Consider the following 12,469-nt stretch of genomic DNA (forward strand, 5'->3'; position numbering starts at 1 on the left):
ATGAAACATATATCTTAAGTGTGGTTATATGGCAATGCCATTCATAAACTTCTATTTTGGGTAGATATAACAAGCAAAAGGTTTGCACTCATATCAGTAGTCTTACTGAGAGATGATAGTAGAATTGTCCCAGGTTCGTTTTGTAGTTAGCGACACTGGTTGCCGCTGTGGCGACTAGGCCGGTATACCGATCGTCTGGCTGTAACTGAAAATTTTACCATTTCATTGGATGTCCAGTAAATTTGACCTGCAATATACTGATACACTGGAAAAAGCTATCTTGACGTGTGTCAAAAGGAGCCATTTTGAAGTATTTCGAGTAATGGTGTTTGCCTATTCAGAAGGGCTCATAATTATTCGCCTTTTGTCCGAAACTTGCATCAAGACGTGCTTTATTTGTTTTGAATAAGAAAGTGTGTCATGATTATTCGTCTTTTTTTTAACTTCTTTTCTCGAGTTCATCTTATTTCTTTTATTTTAAAATGGGACAGACTTTCGTGCGGCAAAAGGTCACTCTATCATCTGTTCCCCCTTCTAATCCAGTGAAGGAAGGAAGCGATGCCAGTCACACAAAGGTCGAGTCAGTCCAATATGGAAGTGAACTTAGAGAATGCGGCACTCTGTTTTCTGAATGTAATGCCAATACCATTGATAGCTAAAGTGAAATTGTCGAGTTCAATTTGCTGATGAATTATTTTAATTTTGCAGGCTGTGAACAGGGGCAGAACTGCTACTCGACTGATGAATCAGAGAAGGGAGGTCACACAAACAGAACATGTTGCTCAATGGAATGTGACATTAGTGAATCAAATGAATTGAGTCCCATTGGGAGCTCAGGAAGTCGCACTAATGCTAATGGTTGCTGCTGTCAAATAGACAGTGAAAAGAAATCTTGCTGCAAACCTTCCAAAGTGAATGATAGTTCAGCTGGAGGCGTTCTTCGTTATGCTTTGCACCTGCGTTTTCTGAGCCCCTTTTCCAAGAAATCATCAAGATCGATGCAGCGGACCAAACCTGGCATGTCATCAGAACCACTCAATCGGAGTACCGCTACAGAGGAAGAGAGGCGATTTTATCTCTACAATGATATTAGAGTTGTCTTTCCTCAAAGGCACTCAGATTCAGACGAAGGCGAGGTATGTAGAAACTGAGATCACTCTAGGTTGTGTAGCTATCTCCTTTAACACAACTTCCTTTTTGTTCCTTTCTGCACTAGTGAAACTGAGTAATTTTGCCTATAGCACGTATAGTATTCTTCTTTTCCTCGAACACGCAGTAATATGTGACTTTTTGTATTAGAAAGTGCATGCCGAGAAGGCCAAAAACTTGCAAGACCAAGAACCGTAGCAAAATTACAAAGGCCAACAAACCGAACAAAATTGGAATTGGCAAAAACAACAAGCCTGCACAGCACTACAAAAATGCAAAAAAGATCAGCAGAAAAGGGTTGGCGCAGGCAAAGCTAGCGGAGAATCCTAGGGTGCAGTGGCAGCCTCCACAGGGCCTTGACATGTGGATAGTATTCTAGATTTCCCAAAATTGCTGATTAGGATGGTAAAATACTGAGATTTTGCTGTTGCTCTTTTGACCTCTACATTCTGACAGATTACATTATAGGACACATCAATTTGGCACTTGCAGATATTAACATAAATTAGTATATGGTGCTATTAAAAGTGCGGCGTTGCATATCTTATTATTATATGTATTGCTTTGATTTTCCTATCTTAAAGTTACATCTGTATCTCTTAACTGAATTTTCTGTCTTGTTGCAGCTGCGGGTTGAGCACGACTTCCCTGCTGATCCCAAGTACTTCGACATAAGCAACTGATGCTTGAACACCTAACATGAAATGTGTACATATCATGCCATCACTAACTTGTCAGTTAGTCTCTTGTGTTTAATACCATGTACAGTATTAATAATTGCAATGGAATATCCCATTTCTTCCAATTTTGTGTTTTGTCTAGAACATGGTCAACACAATCTTTGTTATGGTGTGTGTTTTCTTTTATTTGGGAAATTGCCATTCTAGTGACGCACAACCACTGTGCTTAGTTTCTTTTGTTGTCCTTTAGCACAATATATACCGGTAGATATTAACAAAAGAACATTTAGTGACTGTAAAAGCTTCTGGTCCTTCACTCAGTCATTATTTGGAATCAGAGCCCCTACCTAGCTTAGTAAATCCACTAATGTACTTCACATAGAAATTTACAGTTCTGAACTTAGTTTTTAATATTTATTGACCCTTCTAATTTGAATAAACTGAAATTACAAATAACTGTGTGTATAAATGATTAACATGAACAATGTAAACAATTAGTTTGGATCCTAACTAATGGTATTCTGGACGTGCCCATCTCAGCCTCATGGTTCAAATGTGGGTATTTCTGCATCGGAACCATGAGCTGCCTGATATAGAAGCCTGGGCAGTATGCTCCTGTAGGGATCCTCCTCTCTCTTCTCCTTCAGATACTTGATGCAGCTCTCCACTTCAGATTTGACATGCAAATAGAGGTGCTGGGCCTTCTCTTTGTCTCTTAGCTCCTTCTCCCTCCCTATGCAAACAAGAAGCAAACCTAATCAGACATCGGGTCACAGCAATTTGTTTGCATGCATTCTGTCTTGTTTTTCAATCATCAGAAAAGAATAACGGTGTAGTGTGTGTTGACTTGCCATGGGAACATTTAGAAAAATCTTTTCAGATTACTATTTGCTAGTGCAACTGGTTACCTTTTGTTTCAATAGGCTCCCCAAAGATGAAGTAAAATCTTCCTGGCATTTTTGGCGTCAGCACTACAGGATGCATATCTTGATTCTTTATCTCTCCCATAGAATCAGTCCTTTGAAACAACAAGGTAAATCAATATAATTGATTTCTTATGGGCAAAGCATTTGGGAGACTACAAAACTAGATAAAATTTTGCTTCTAAAATAAAATAAAAATATACCTTAGCTTTAACCCTTCTTCATTTAGCTTCTTGTCAAGGATGTCGTAAAATGGGAGCTTCATAAGATCGTTGTAGTCTAACAACATCTGAGGTGAAAAACATTGTTTCTATACATTAGAAATAGCAGAGCAAGATAACATATTTTTGAGGTGGCACTTACATCACATATGTCATCTTCTCCAACCACTCCAAATGGTATTATTGTTGCTCCAAACCTTGATGCCATCCGCACAAATTCAGACTGCTCAGGCCAAAATAGCCTGTATTCCTCGCCCTGTAAACAACTGTCACCTTCCAGAACAATCGATGTTTTTACTGTCTCCAAAGATATATTATGCTTCTCTATACCAAATTCTTACCTTCCTATGAAGAGCTTCACGCGCGCCTCCCGGATACAGCAAAACGAATTGCTTCTCTGAAAGGAGCTTGTAAAAGTTCACCGCCGTAACAGGCACCGCACCCATGATCCGGTGGAGGTCGTAGTTCGACGAATCCGGTATGAGCTGCTCTGAACTCTCGTTGAACATGAATGGATGTGCTAACCCGCGTATGTGGATTCCAGTACTCCTCAGAACTCCTGTTACCAGGGGTCCAAGCTCAAACCCCATGAGCATGTGGTACCCAACAAGCAAGACAGGGCCTTCCCTTGGCAGCCCTGCCAATCCCCTCACTATCTTCCCATCAGGCAGTGTCGATAACATCACCGGATCAGTGGCAAAAGTCAGGAGCCTGAAGTTTCAGGAAATGCAACAGCAGTTCAGTATTCATGTCACAACCCATCAAGCTTGAACCTTAGAGGAATGGTACCTGTCACGATCGATCGCCTTTTCGAGCTCATCATCGCTCAGCGGTAGAAAGTCTAAAACATAGTCTGTCTGCCTGGAGCGGCGATAGTCTCCGGCTCCTTTAATGGTTGTCGCTAGATCAAATCCATCTTCCTGCCAGGTTTCATGCAGTTATAGGGTAGAATTTTGAAATGCTCGAATACTGTAGAATTTTCTTTCTTGAGAGGTCGGATGCTATGGTTGATGCAAATGGTGATTTGGACCATGGAAGAAATGGGGTTAAAGTTCATGCCCAGGATATGACTGCATGCACATTGCTAAAATAATAGGCTGTTTCTGTATGTCTTTTATCAACGAGGATTATTTATCTGTATTACCAACAAGATTTTGTGCCCATTATCCCTGAAGTGGCGGACTCTGCATTTCTTTAGCGTGCCACGTAGTCTTTCAGCCTCTTCGCGGCTTGGCAGAAGTTCATCATTTCCACTGACAAAAAAGATTACCGACTTCAGATATGTCTAAGCAAGTGCAATATGCTCGAAAGGAGAATCATTTGAGTTGATGAAATGAAAGCATTTGGACACTGCTCTTCTCAACATTTGCAAGGGAACATTCTCCTCAGGTCTCAGCTATACTTTATGAGTGTGACTACTGCAGGTCATTCATACCTAGCGACCACGAGGGTCTGGGCTTTGACTGCATGTAAGCGAGAATTGACAAACGACGATGCTGTCCTCAACATTTTCATCTTCCAAACAATGGACTCCTTCGGCAAAATATCAGCCAAATACTGCAGAAAGAAGCACACAGAAGCATCATTACGACTGTGGCACACAAGGAATTACGGAGAAGCAATTTCCTCAAGATTTTGCAGCTCACCATGAGAGAAGGCAACAAACCGCTGGCGACCTCCGATAATGCCTGACCAGCTCCACCGAATCTCGACGAGATCTTCATGAAGCTGCCTGAAAGAGTTACTGTGATCAGTAGGTGCACATCAAGCCTGGTGGAATTTTCCTCATGAAGGTGGTGCTAAACCTGTGAGAAAATTTAGGAGTTGTGGAGTGCTTGAATGGAAGGGATCAGGGACCAAGTCTAGGAGTGCTGAGAGAGACTGCAGCTGTGACCTGTGGAAAGATGTCCCTGTAAAATGAATACCAAAACGCAGGCTGGTCAATAAGAAGTTACTGTCACCCAAAGAAAGAACAGAGTGATGGAGGCAAGACCTGGGTTGACTAGGACCAGCACCAAATCGACGTCTCGGTTCCGCGCCGCCACGGCAAGAGCAATGCACGCTCCGACGGATTCTCCAACAAGATAGACCGGCCTGTCGGGTGCCCTTGAGCTCTCTGATTTCACTGTCCTCTCCACGTGCTCGACAAGTCCTGCGTTCATTGGTGGAGTTTCAGAGCCTTTTTGATCAGTCAGGGCCTCAAAGCAGATATGCAAACCGGGATTGCAAGATGATCATTTGAAGAATGATGAAGCATGGCTTTGGTTTTGGTTCAGTTCTGAAAGTCGACGCACCTTGGAAGGTGGTACGGTCTTGGACGGGTATATGCAAGCACCACATGTCGAACATCCTGCAGAGCAGAAACAGTCACTAACTAAGCTGCAGTGATGAATAAACAGAGAGGCAATTTTGGATCCCTTATGATTTGCTCGTACTTTGCTAATCTCTCGTGGTGCCGGATCAGCCCTAGGCCAACTCCATCGATTCCTGCAAGACCACAATTACTGAAGACAGTTACTCCATTTCTTCTCTTTCAAGTGGCAAGGAACAAACAACAAAGTGACTTTATCAATGAGAAAATGTTCACAGGATCACTAGTAGGGGTAGGGAATTTTGGAGACCGAGCTTCATGGAGGCCTTTATTTTGAAAATTTTAAAATTCAAAATTTTCAGCTTAAAAAAATCTGAAAAAAGAATACACATGTTTGCAAGGATGTAATGTGTATGAGTAAAATTTCAGGATGATCATGAATTTTGAGGATGAATAGTGCGTATGCTAAATGGCCCCAGATTTGTCTTTTTTTGTGTAGATCTCATTTTAGCATCTTTCGATCTGAGAATTTGCATTATGTATCAGGTATATGTGTATTTTTTCAAAAAATTTGAAACTGAAAAGTTTGAATTTTGATGTTTTTAAATTAAGGCCTCCATGGAGCTCAGTCTTCGTTTGGCATTTTCACACTAGTAGTAACATTTTTTTGGTACACATACACATCTGAATTTGGCAAAAGAATCAAGGCCCCGATTCGGTGTCTCCACAACTGAACCTAGGAGTAGTACAAGTCACTGTCCATCTGATCCTGCTGCCCACCAACTGCTGAAGAAAGCCCCACCCAGTTTTTCCATGCTAATTATTGTGAGAAACTGAGCATCACGTGGTCCCGTGCACCGACGCATGTGTGTGGGATTTTCAAGCGTACGTACTTTTTAAACTGTTGATTATGGTTTAGGCACGATCTGGCAGGTCGATTGGCTGCCATGAGCCCATGTGTGACGGTGCAATCCCACCTATCCTAATCTTGGATATCCATCCACTCCATTGTTTAAAAAACAGTGCTCATCTTCGATTATCATGGCACTTATTTTAGTGCTGGTGCACTGTTGTTGATGTACTTGAATAATAATAATATGTGGTCAAGGCTTCGATATGCCTCTAAAAATAACTCAGGCCGGTGATGCAGCGCAAGTTCACTTAAGCAACACTGTTCAGATTCATTTTCCGGTTAAAAAGGATATTTCCATGAATCTGGAAGCGTACATGACAATGCTCAAACAGTGCGTTTTGACCGTGTGCGGTAGAAAGTTTACACTCGGAGCCTCCGATCGAGGTGTATATTTTTCAACGGGAGTGGTAGAAGAAATGCGCGTATACTGCGCAAAAAGAAAGGACAAAGAAATGCGCCTACGTATACGTATACATACCGGGCAAGTAGAGCAGCGTCGGCGCGCCGGGGACGCGCTCGCCGCCGCCGCACTCGAGCGGCGCGAACCACCTGGGCGGCCCGCCGTCCGGCCGCCGCGCCATCTCCCGCGCCGCCTCCACGTACTCCCTCACCCCCGGCCTCCTCCCGGCCTTCACCGTCCCGTCCATCGACGACGATGGCGCTCCGCTCCTGGAGGCGGACGCGGTCCACCGCGGCAGCGGCGCCGCCCTCCTGCGCGGCGGTCGGCAGGAGAGGAGACGCGGGCGCGGCGGAGCCAAGGCCGACGGCGTGGCAGCGGCGGCGGCAGCCATGCGCGCGCTGTGCTCTCGATCGCTGCCTCGCTGGTGCGCGCGTGCTGCTGCCTGCGCTCGTGTGTCGTCGTGTCTCGTTCGTTTGGACTTTGAGGGAGACGTGTCTTCGGGGTTGCCCAACAGAAGATGGTGGCTTGCTGTTGACTTCACATCTGTAATCGACCGTGATCGGTGTTCCCTCAGTTTATAGGCACACGTGTTGCGGTGGAAGGCCTTTTGGTCCTCGGCTAAATGATCAAATTTGCCGAATTTCTTGTAACAAGTGTCATAAAAATTGGATGGATTCGAATAAGGTCCCTAACTAACCAGGTTCACATAGAGCAGCGAAACAAATACCCTAGAGCGTTTGCTGAACACCACAAATACAGGGTGTCCTCGAACCCCGGTGTCGTGAGTTTACACTCCGACAACTATAATTTCCTCTTAAAAAAGGGAATAAGCTACAATTATTTTGAGGTAAATTAATAACAAATAACTATGTATGTAAAATATTAACATGAAGAATATAAACAATTGGTTTGGATCCTAACTAATGGTGTTCTTGAAGTGCTCCTCTCAGCCTCAGGGTTCAAATGTGGGTATTTCTGCATCAGAACCATGAGTTGCCTGATACAGAAGCCTGGGCAGTATGCTCCTGTAGGGATCCTCCTCTCTCTTCTCCTTCAGATACTTGATGCAGCTCTCCACTTCAGATTTGACATGCAAATAGAGGTGTTGAGCCTTCTCTTTGTCTCTTAGCTCCTTCTCCCTCCCTGTGCAAACAAGTAAACCAATCGAAAACACAAGAAGCAAACCTAATCAGACAGCGGGTCTCCGAAATACAGCTGCATGCATTTTGACTCATTTTTTGATTATCAAAAAAGAACAACATTGTAGTGTATGTTGACTTGCCATGAGAACATGGATTTTTTTTTTCAGGCTACTAAATGTAAGTGCAACTGGTTACCTCTTGTTTCAATAGGCTTCCCAAAGATGAAGTAAAACCTCCCTGGCACTTTTGGCGTAAGCACTACAGGATGCATATCCTGATTTTTTATCTCTCCTGTAGAATCAGTCCTGTGAAACAAGAAGATAAATCAAGATCAATGATCTCTTACAGGCAAAATATCTGGGACCCCAAAAAGAAACTTCTGGTTCTAAAGTAAGATTAAAATTACCTTAGCTTTCTTAGGCCACCTTCATTTATCTTCTTGTCAATGGCGTCATAAAATGGGAGCTTCACAAGATCGTTGTAGTCTAACAACAACTGAGATGAAAAATATTGTTTGTATACATTAGATAAATCAAGGATATGGCAGAGTAAGGTGACATATACTTTGAAGTGGCACTCACATCACATATATCATCTTCTCCAACCACTCCAAATGGTACGATTGTTGCTCCAAACCTTGAAGCCATCCGCACGAATTCAGACTGCTCAGGCCAAAAAAGCTTGTATTCCTCCCCCTGTAAACAACCATATCATGTCCCAAAACAATCAATGTTTTTACTGTCCACAAGATATGTTTTGCTCTCCATACCAAATTCTTACCTTCCTATGAAGAGCTTCGCGCGCGCCTCCCGGGAACAGCAGCACGAACTGCTTCTCTGAAAGGAGCTTGTAAAAGTTCACCCCAGTGACAGGCACCGCACCCATGATCCGGGGGAGATCAAAGTATGATGTATCCGGCAAGAGCTGCTCTGAACTCTCGTTGAACAAGAATGGATGCGCTAGGCCGCGGATGTGGATTCCAGTGCTTTTCAGCACTCCTGTGACCAAGGGCCCAAGCTCAAACCCCATGAGCATGTGGTACCCAACGAACAGGACAGGGCCCTCCCTTGGCAGCCCTGCCAGCCCCCTCACTATCCTCCCATCAGTCAGTGTCGATAGCATCACCGGGTCGGTGGCAAAATTCAGGAGCCTGAAGTTTCAGGAAATTAAGCAGCAGTTTAGTAGTCACATAACAATCCATCAAGCTTTAATTTTAGAGAAATGGTACCTGTCATGATCAATCGCCTTTTCGAGCTCATCAGGAGTTGGCGGTAGATAGTCTGAAACAAAGTCTGGCTGCCTGGAGCGGCGATAGTATGTAGATCCTTTAATGCTTGTCGCTAGATCAAATCCATCTTCCTGCCAGGTTTTTGGGCAGTAACAGGTTAGAATTTTGAAATGCTTGAATGCTATAGTTGATGCAAATGGTGATGTTGGTAATTTGGTCCATGGAAGAAGTAGGTTTCAAGTGCAACCAAGGATATACACAGCTAAGAAAACTACTTTTATCTTTATTACCAACAAGATTTTGTGGCCATTGTCCCTGAAGTGACGGACTCTGCAGTTCTTTAGCATGCCACGTAGCCTTTCAGCCTCGTCGCGGCTTGGCAGCAGTTCATCATTTCCACTGAAAATAAGATCACCAATTTCTGGTAAATGAGCATAATAGGCTCAAAAGGAAAATCATTGGCATGTTTCACAGGATTGATGTAAAGCATTTGGACACTACTCTTCACATCATTTGTAAGGGAATATTTCCTTAGATCACAGATATATTTTTGTCAGTGTGACTACTGCAGATCATACATACCTAGCAACCACCAGGGTCTGGGCTTTGACTGCATGTAAGCGAGAATTGACATATGATGCCGCCGTCCTCAACATTTTCAACTTCCACACAATGGATTCCTTTGGCAAAATATCAGCTAGGTACTGCAGAAAGAAGCACACAAAAGCATCATTAGGACTGCGGCAAAAAATATATATAAAGAGAAGCAATTTCCTGAATATTTTGCAGCTCACCATGAGAGAAGGCAGCAAAACACTGGTGACCTCTGACAATACCTGACCAGCTTCATCAAATCTTGTCGACATCTTCATGAAGTTGCCTAAAAGAGTTGAGCTGTGATCAGTAGATGCACATCAAAGTCTGCTGTTCATCTAACAGCAAGTTAGAAAGTTTCATCATGGAGATAGTGCCATACCTGTGAGGAAATTTAGGAACTGTGGAGTGCTTAAATGGAATGGATCAGGGACCAAATCTAGGAGTGCTGAGAGAGACTGCAGCTGTGACCTGTGGAAAGATGTCCCTGAAGATGAATGCCAAAATGCAGATTGGTTAGTAAGAAGTTACTGTCACCGAAAGGAAAAACAGAGCATTGCATGCAGAAGCCATGGATGATGGAAGCAAGACCTGGGTTGACTAGGACCAGTACTAAATCGACGTCTCGGTTCCGCGCCGCCACGGCGAGAGCAATGCATGCTCCGATGGATTCTCCAACAAGATAGATTGGTCTGTCCGGTGCCCGTGACCTCTCTGATTTCACTGTCCTCTCCACGTACTCAACAAGACCTGCATCCAACGCCCAAGTTCCAGATTGCTTATCAGCAAGGCCCCAGAATATGTGGCAATAGTCATACTGGAATACTCCAAGATGAACATTTTCTTGAAGAATGAAGTATGATATTTGTGTGCTTTAGTTCTGAAAACCCACACGAGAATCACACACCTTGGAAGGTCGTACGGTCTTGGACGGGTATATGCAAGCACCAAACGTCGAACATCCTGCAGAGTAGAACACAGACAGTCATTAGCTGCAGTGGTGGGTGAAAAAAGAGAGACACAATCTTGGATCTCTTGTGATTGGTCTTACTTTGCTAATCTGTCGTGGTGCCGGATGAGCCCTAATCCAACTCCATCGATTCCTGCAAGACCACAATTACTGAAGACTGTCACTCCATTTCTCAGGAAGCAAAGCGACTCGATCAATGAGAAAAATGTTGCAATCATGCAGACACATGACAAGAATGATCTGGCAACGACTTCATAGGAGGAGAACTGTATTTCTGGTACACGTCTGAATCTGGCAAAAGAATCAAAGCCCTGGTTCGGTGGCTCCGCAACTGAACCCAGGAATAGGACATTGTTGTAGTAGTACAGAGGTCACTGTCCATCTGATCCTGCGGCTGCCAACTGCTGAAGAAAGCCCGGCTTTGCCATGCCAATTATAGTCAGCACGTGGTCCGTGCACCGGAGCATGTCTGTGAGATTTGCAAAGTGTTTTTTATTTTTATGGTTTCTGGTCAAGAAGATATTGCTGCCATGAGTCTTATTTTTACGCTCTGCCATGAATCCGGAAAGCCTGAGAATGTTCATGCGGTATGCTCTGACCATACGCGGAGGGAGAAATTTCAACGCGAGCGGTAGAAGAAATGCGCGCACGACGGCGAAAAGATACCACGAAGAGGTGCGCGTACACACATACCGGGCAAGTAGAGCAGCGTTGGCGCGCCGGGGACGCGCTCGCCGCCGGCGCACTCGAGCGGCGCGAACCACCTCGGAGGCCCGCCGTCCGGCCGCCGCGCCATCTCCCGCGCAGCCTCCACGTAGTCCCTCACCACTGGTCTCCTTCCCGCCGTAGCCGTCGCGTCCAGCGACAACGACGCCGGTGACGCGGGCCGCGGCCTCGGCGCTCGGCTCTTGGAGGTGGACGCGGACACGACCCACCGCGGGAGCGGCCTCACCCTCCTGCGTGAGCCTGGCGATGCCCGACGGGGGAGGAGACGCGGTCCCGGCGGCGCGACGGCTGACGGCGCCGTGGCCGTGGCGGCGGCGGCCATGCTGAAGCTGCTCAGCTCTTGATCGCTGGTGCGTGCGTGCGTGCTGCTGCGCTTGTGTGTCGTCGTGTGAGTGAGGGTGTCTTCGAGAAGGGTGCTCGGTAGCTTCTGTAATCAGCACTCCCGTGCAGAGGTTTATAGGCACATCGTTCAGGACTTCACGCTACAGGATCTTTCATGCGTGTGAAACACTCAAAAGTCGTGTCTGCTCAAATATGCACCCGGATGCATGAGTAACAAAATCTGAAAAAATGGCAAATAATTCAAAAAAATATATTTCTAATTTCATTTTGGAACACAAACCTCATTGAGTGTTTACCTGGGTGCATATTTCCGTGAAGAAATAACATACAGAGTGCTTGAAAAAAATGTTTTTTAGAGCACCACGAATGCCATTTCTTCAAGTCATTGGTGTGTAGAATAGTCAACCATGTTTGTTGTCAAAAAATATAGTATCTGAAATTTTCTTTGGGCTTTTTAGGCAATTGTTTAGATTTTATTGTTCACACATGTCATGTGCATCTACCCCCTCCGCTTCTAAATATTTGTCTTTCTAGAGATTTCAACAAGTGACTTATACGGAGCAAAATGAGCGAATCTACACTCTAAAATATGTCTATATACATCCGTATATGATAGTCCATTTGAAATATATAAAAAAGACAAATATTTAAGAACGAAGGGGTTAGAAGAAAAACTTGATGTCCGCAAAACCGCAGAGATGACCGAAAGACTGATCCGGCAGCCAACAAGAAATCAAACACGCCATCAAGAAGAAAGATCGACGTAAAGCTAGATCTGCATGCAGGCGCTATCGCCGACACTTCTTCCTAGTATTTTGAGTACACTAGCATCTTCTTCTTTTTTAGTTTAGTAAACTAGCATCTTTGACC

General features: G+C 44.5%; 3 protein-coding genes across 7 annotated transcripts in view; 1 reads left to right on the plus strand and 2 right to left on the minus strand.

Annotated features, from left to right (window-relative positions):
• The window catches only part of LOC119311055, a 6,572-nt gene extending 4,618 nt beyond the window's left edge, over positions 1-1,954 (plus strand). For 4 of the 5 annotated variants that reach the window (XM_037586681.1, XM_037586682.1, XM_037586683.1 and 1 more), the window contains exons 5-7: positions 492-633; positions 709-1,136; positions 1,776-1,954. In XM_037586681.1, coding sequence (XP_037442578.1) covers positions 492-633; positions 709-1,136; positions 1,776-1,832 — 627 coding nt within the window. In that variant the 3' untranslated portion in view covers positions 1,833-1,954. Of the gene's footprint in view, positions 1-491; positions 634-708; positions 1,137-1,299; positions 1,555-1,775 lie in introns of all 5 variants that reach the window. The other variant, XR_005150867.1, reaches the window with a different exon arrangement.
• Positions 1,955-2,083: 129 nt separating this feature from the next.
• Positions 2,084-7,109, minus strand: LOC119311058 (acyltransferase-like protein At3g26840, chloroplastic). The gene is made up of 14 exons (XM_037586686.1): positions 6,676-7,109; positions 5,409-5,460; positions 5,268-5,323; positions 4,967-5,125; positions 4,779-4,883; positions 4,620-4,705; positions 4,409-4,530; positions 4,118-4,226; positions 3,763-3,893; positions 3,315-3,684; positions 3,116-3,229; positions 2,956-3,041; positions 2,738-2,847; positions 2,084-2,562 (listed from the first exon to the last, which is right to left on the minus strand). The coding sequence occupies exons 1-14, from the start codon at positions 6,986-6,988 to the stop codon at positions 2,372-2,374; spliced, it is 2,004 nt and encodes a 667-aa protein (XP_037442583.1). The 5' UTR covers positions 6,989-7,109; the 3' UTR covers positions 2,084-2,371.
• A 142-nt stretch (positions 7,110-7,251) lies between these two features.
• LOC119311056 (acyltransferase-like protein At1g54570, chloroplastic) lies at positions 7,252-11,579 on the minus strand. Its single transcript, XM_037586685.1, has 14 exons — positions 11,225-11,579; positions 10,613-10,664; positions 10,469-10,524; positions 10,153-10,311; positions 9,944-10,048; positions 9,762-9,847; positions 9,550-9,671; positions 9,258-9,366; positions 8,968-9,098; positions 8,520-8,889; positions 8,321-8,434; positions 8,146-8,234; positions 7,935-8,044; positions 7,252-7,740 (listed from the first exon to the last, which is right to left on the minus strand). The coding sequence occupies exons 1-14, from the start codon at positions 11,577-11,579 to the stop codon at positions 7,550-7,552; spliced, it is 2,049 nt and encodes a 682-aa protein (XP_037442582.1). The 3' UTR covers positions 7,252-7,549.
• Between the last annotated feature and the right edge of the window lie 890 nt (positions 11,580-12,469).

The sequence above is a fragment of the Triticum dicoccoides genome, chromosome 5B (genome assembly GCF_002162155.2).
Source record: "Triticum dicoccoides isolate Atlit2015 ecotype Zavitan chromosome 5B, WEW_v2.0, whole genome shotgun sequence".
NCBI classification, from domain to species: domain Eukaryota; kingdom Viridiplantae; phylum Streptophyta; class Magnoliopsida; order Poales; family Poaceae; genus Triticum; species Triticum dicoccoides.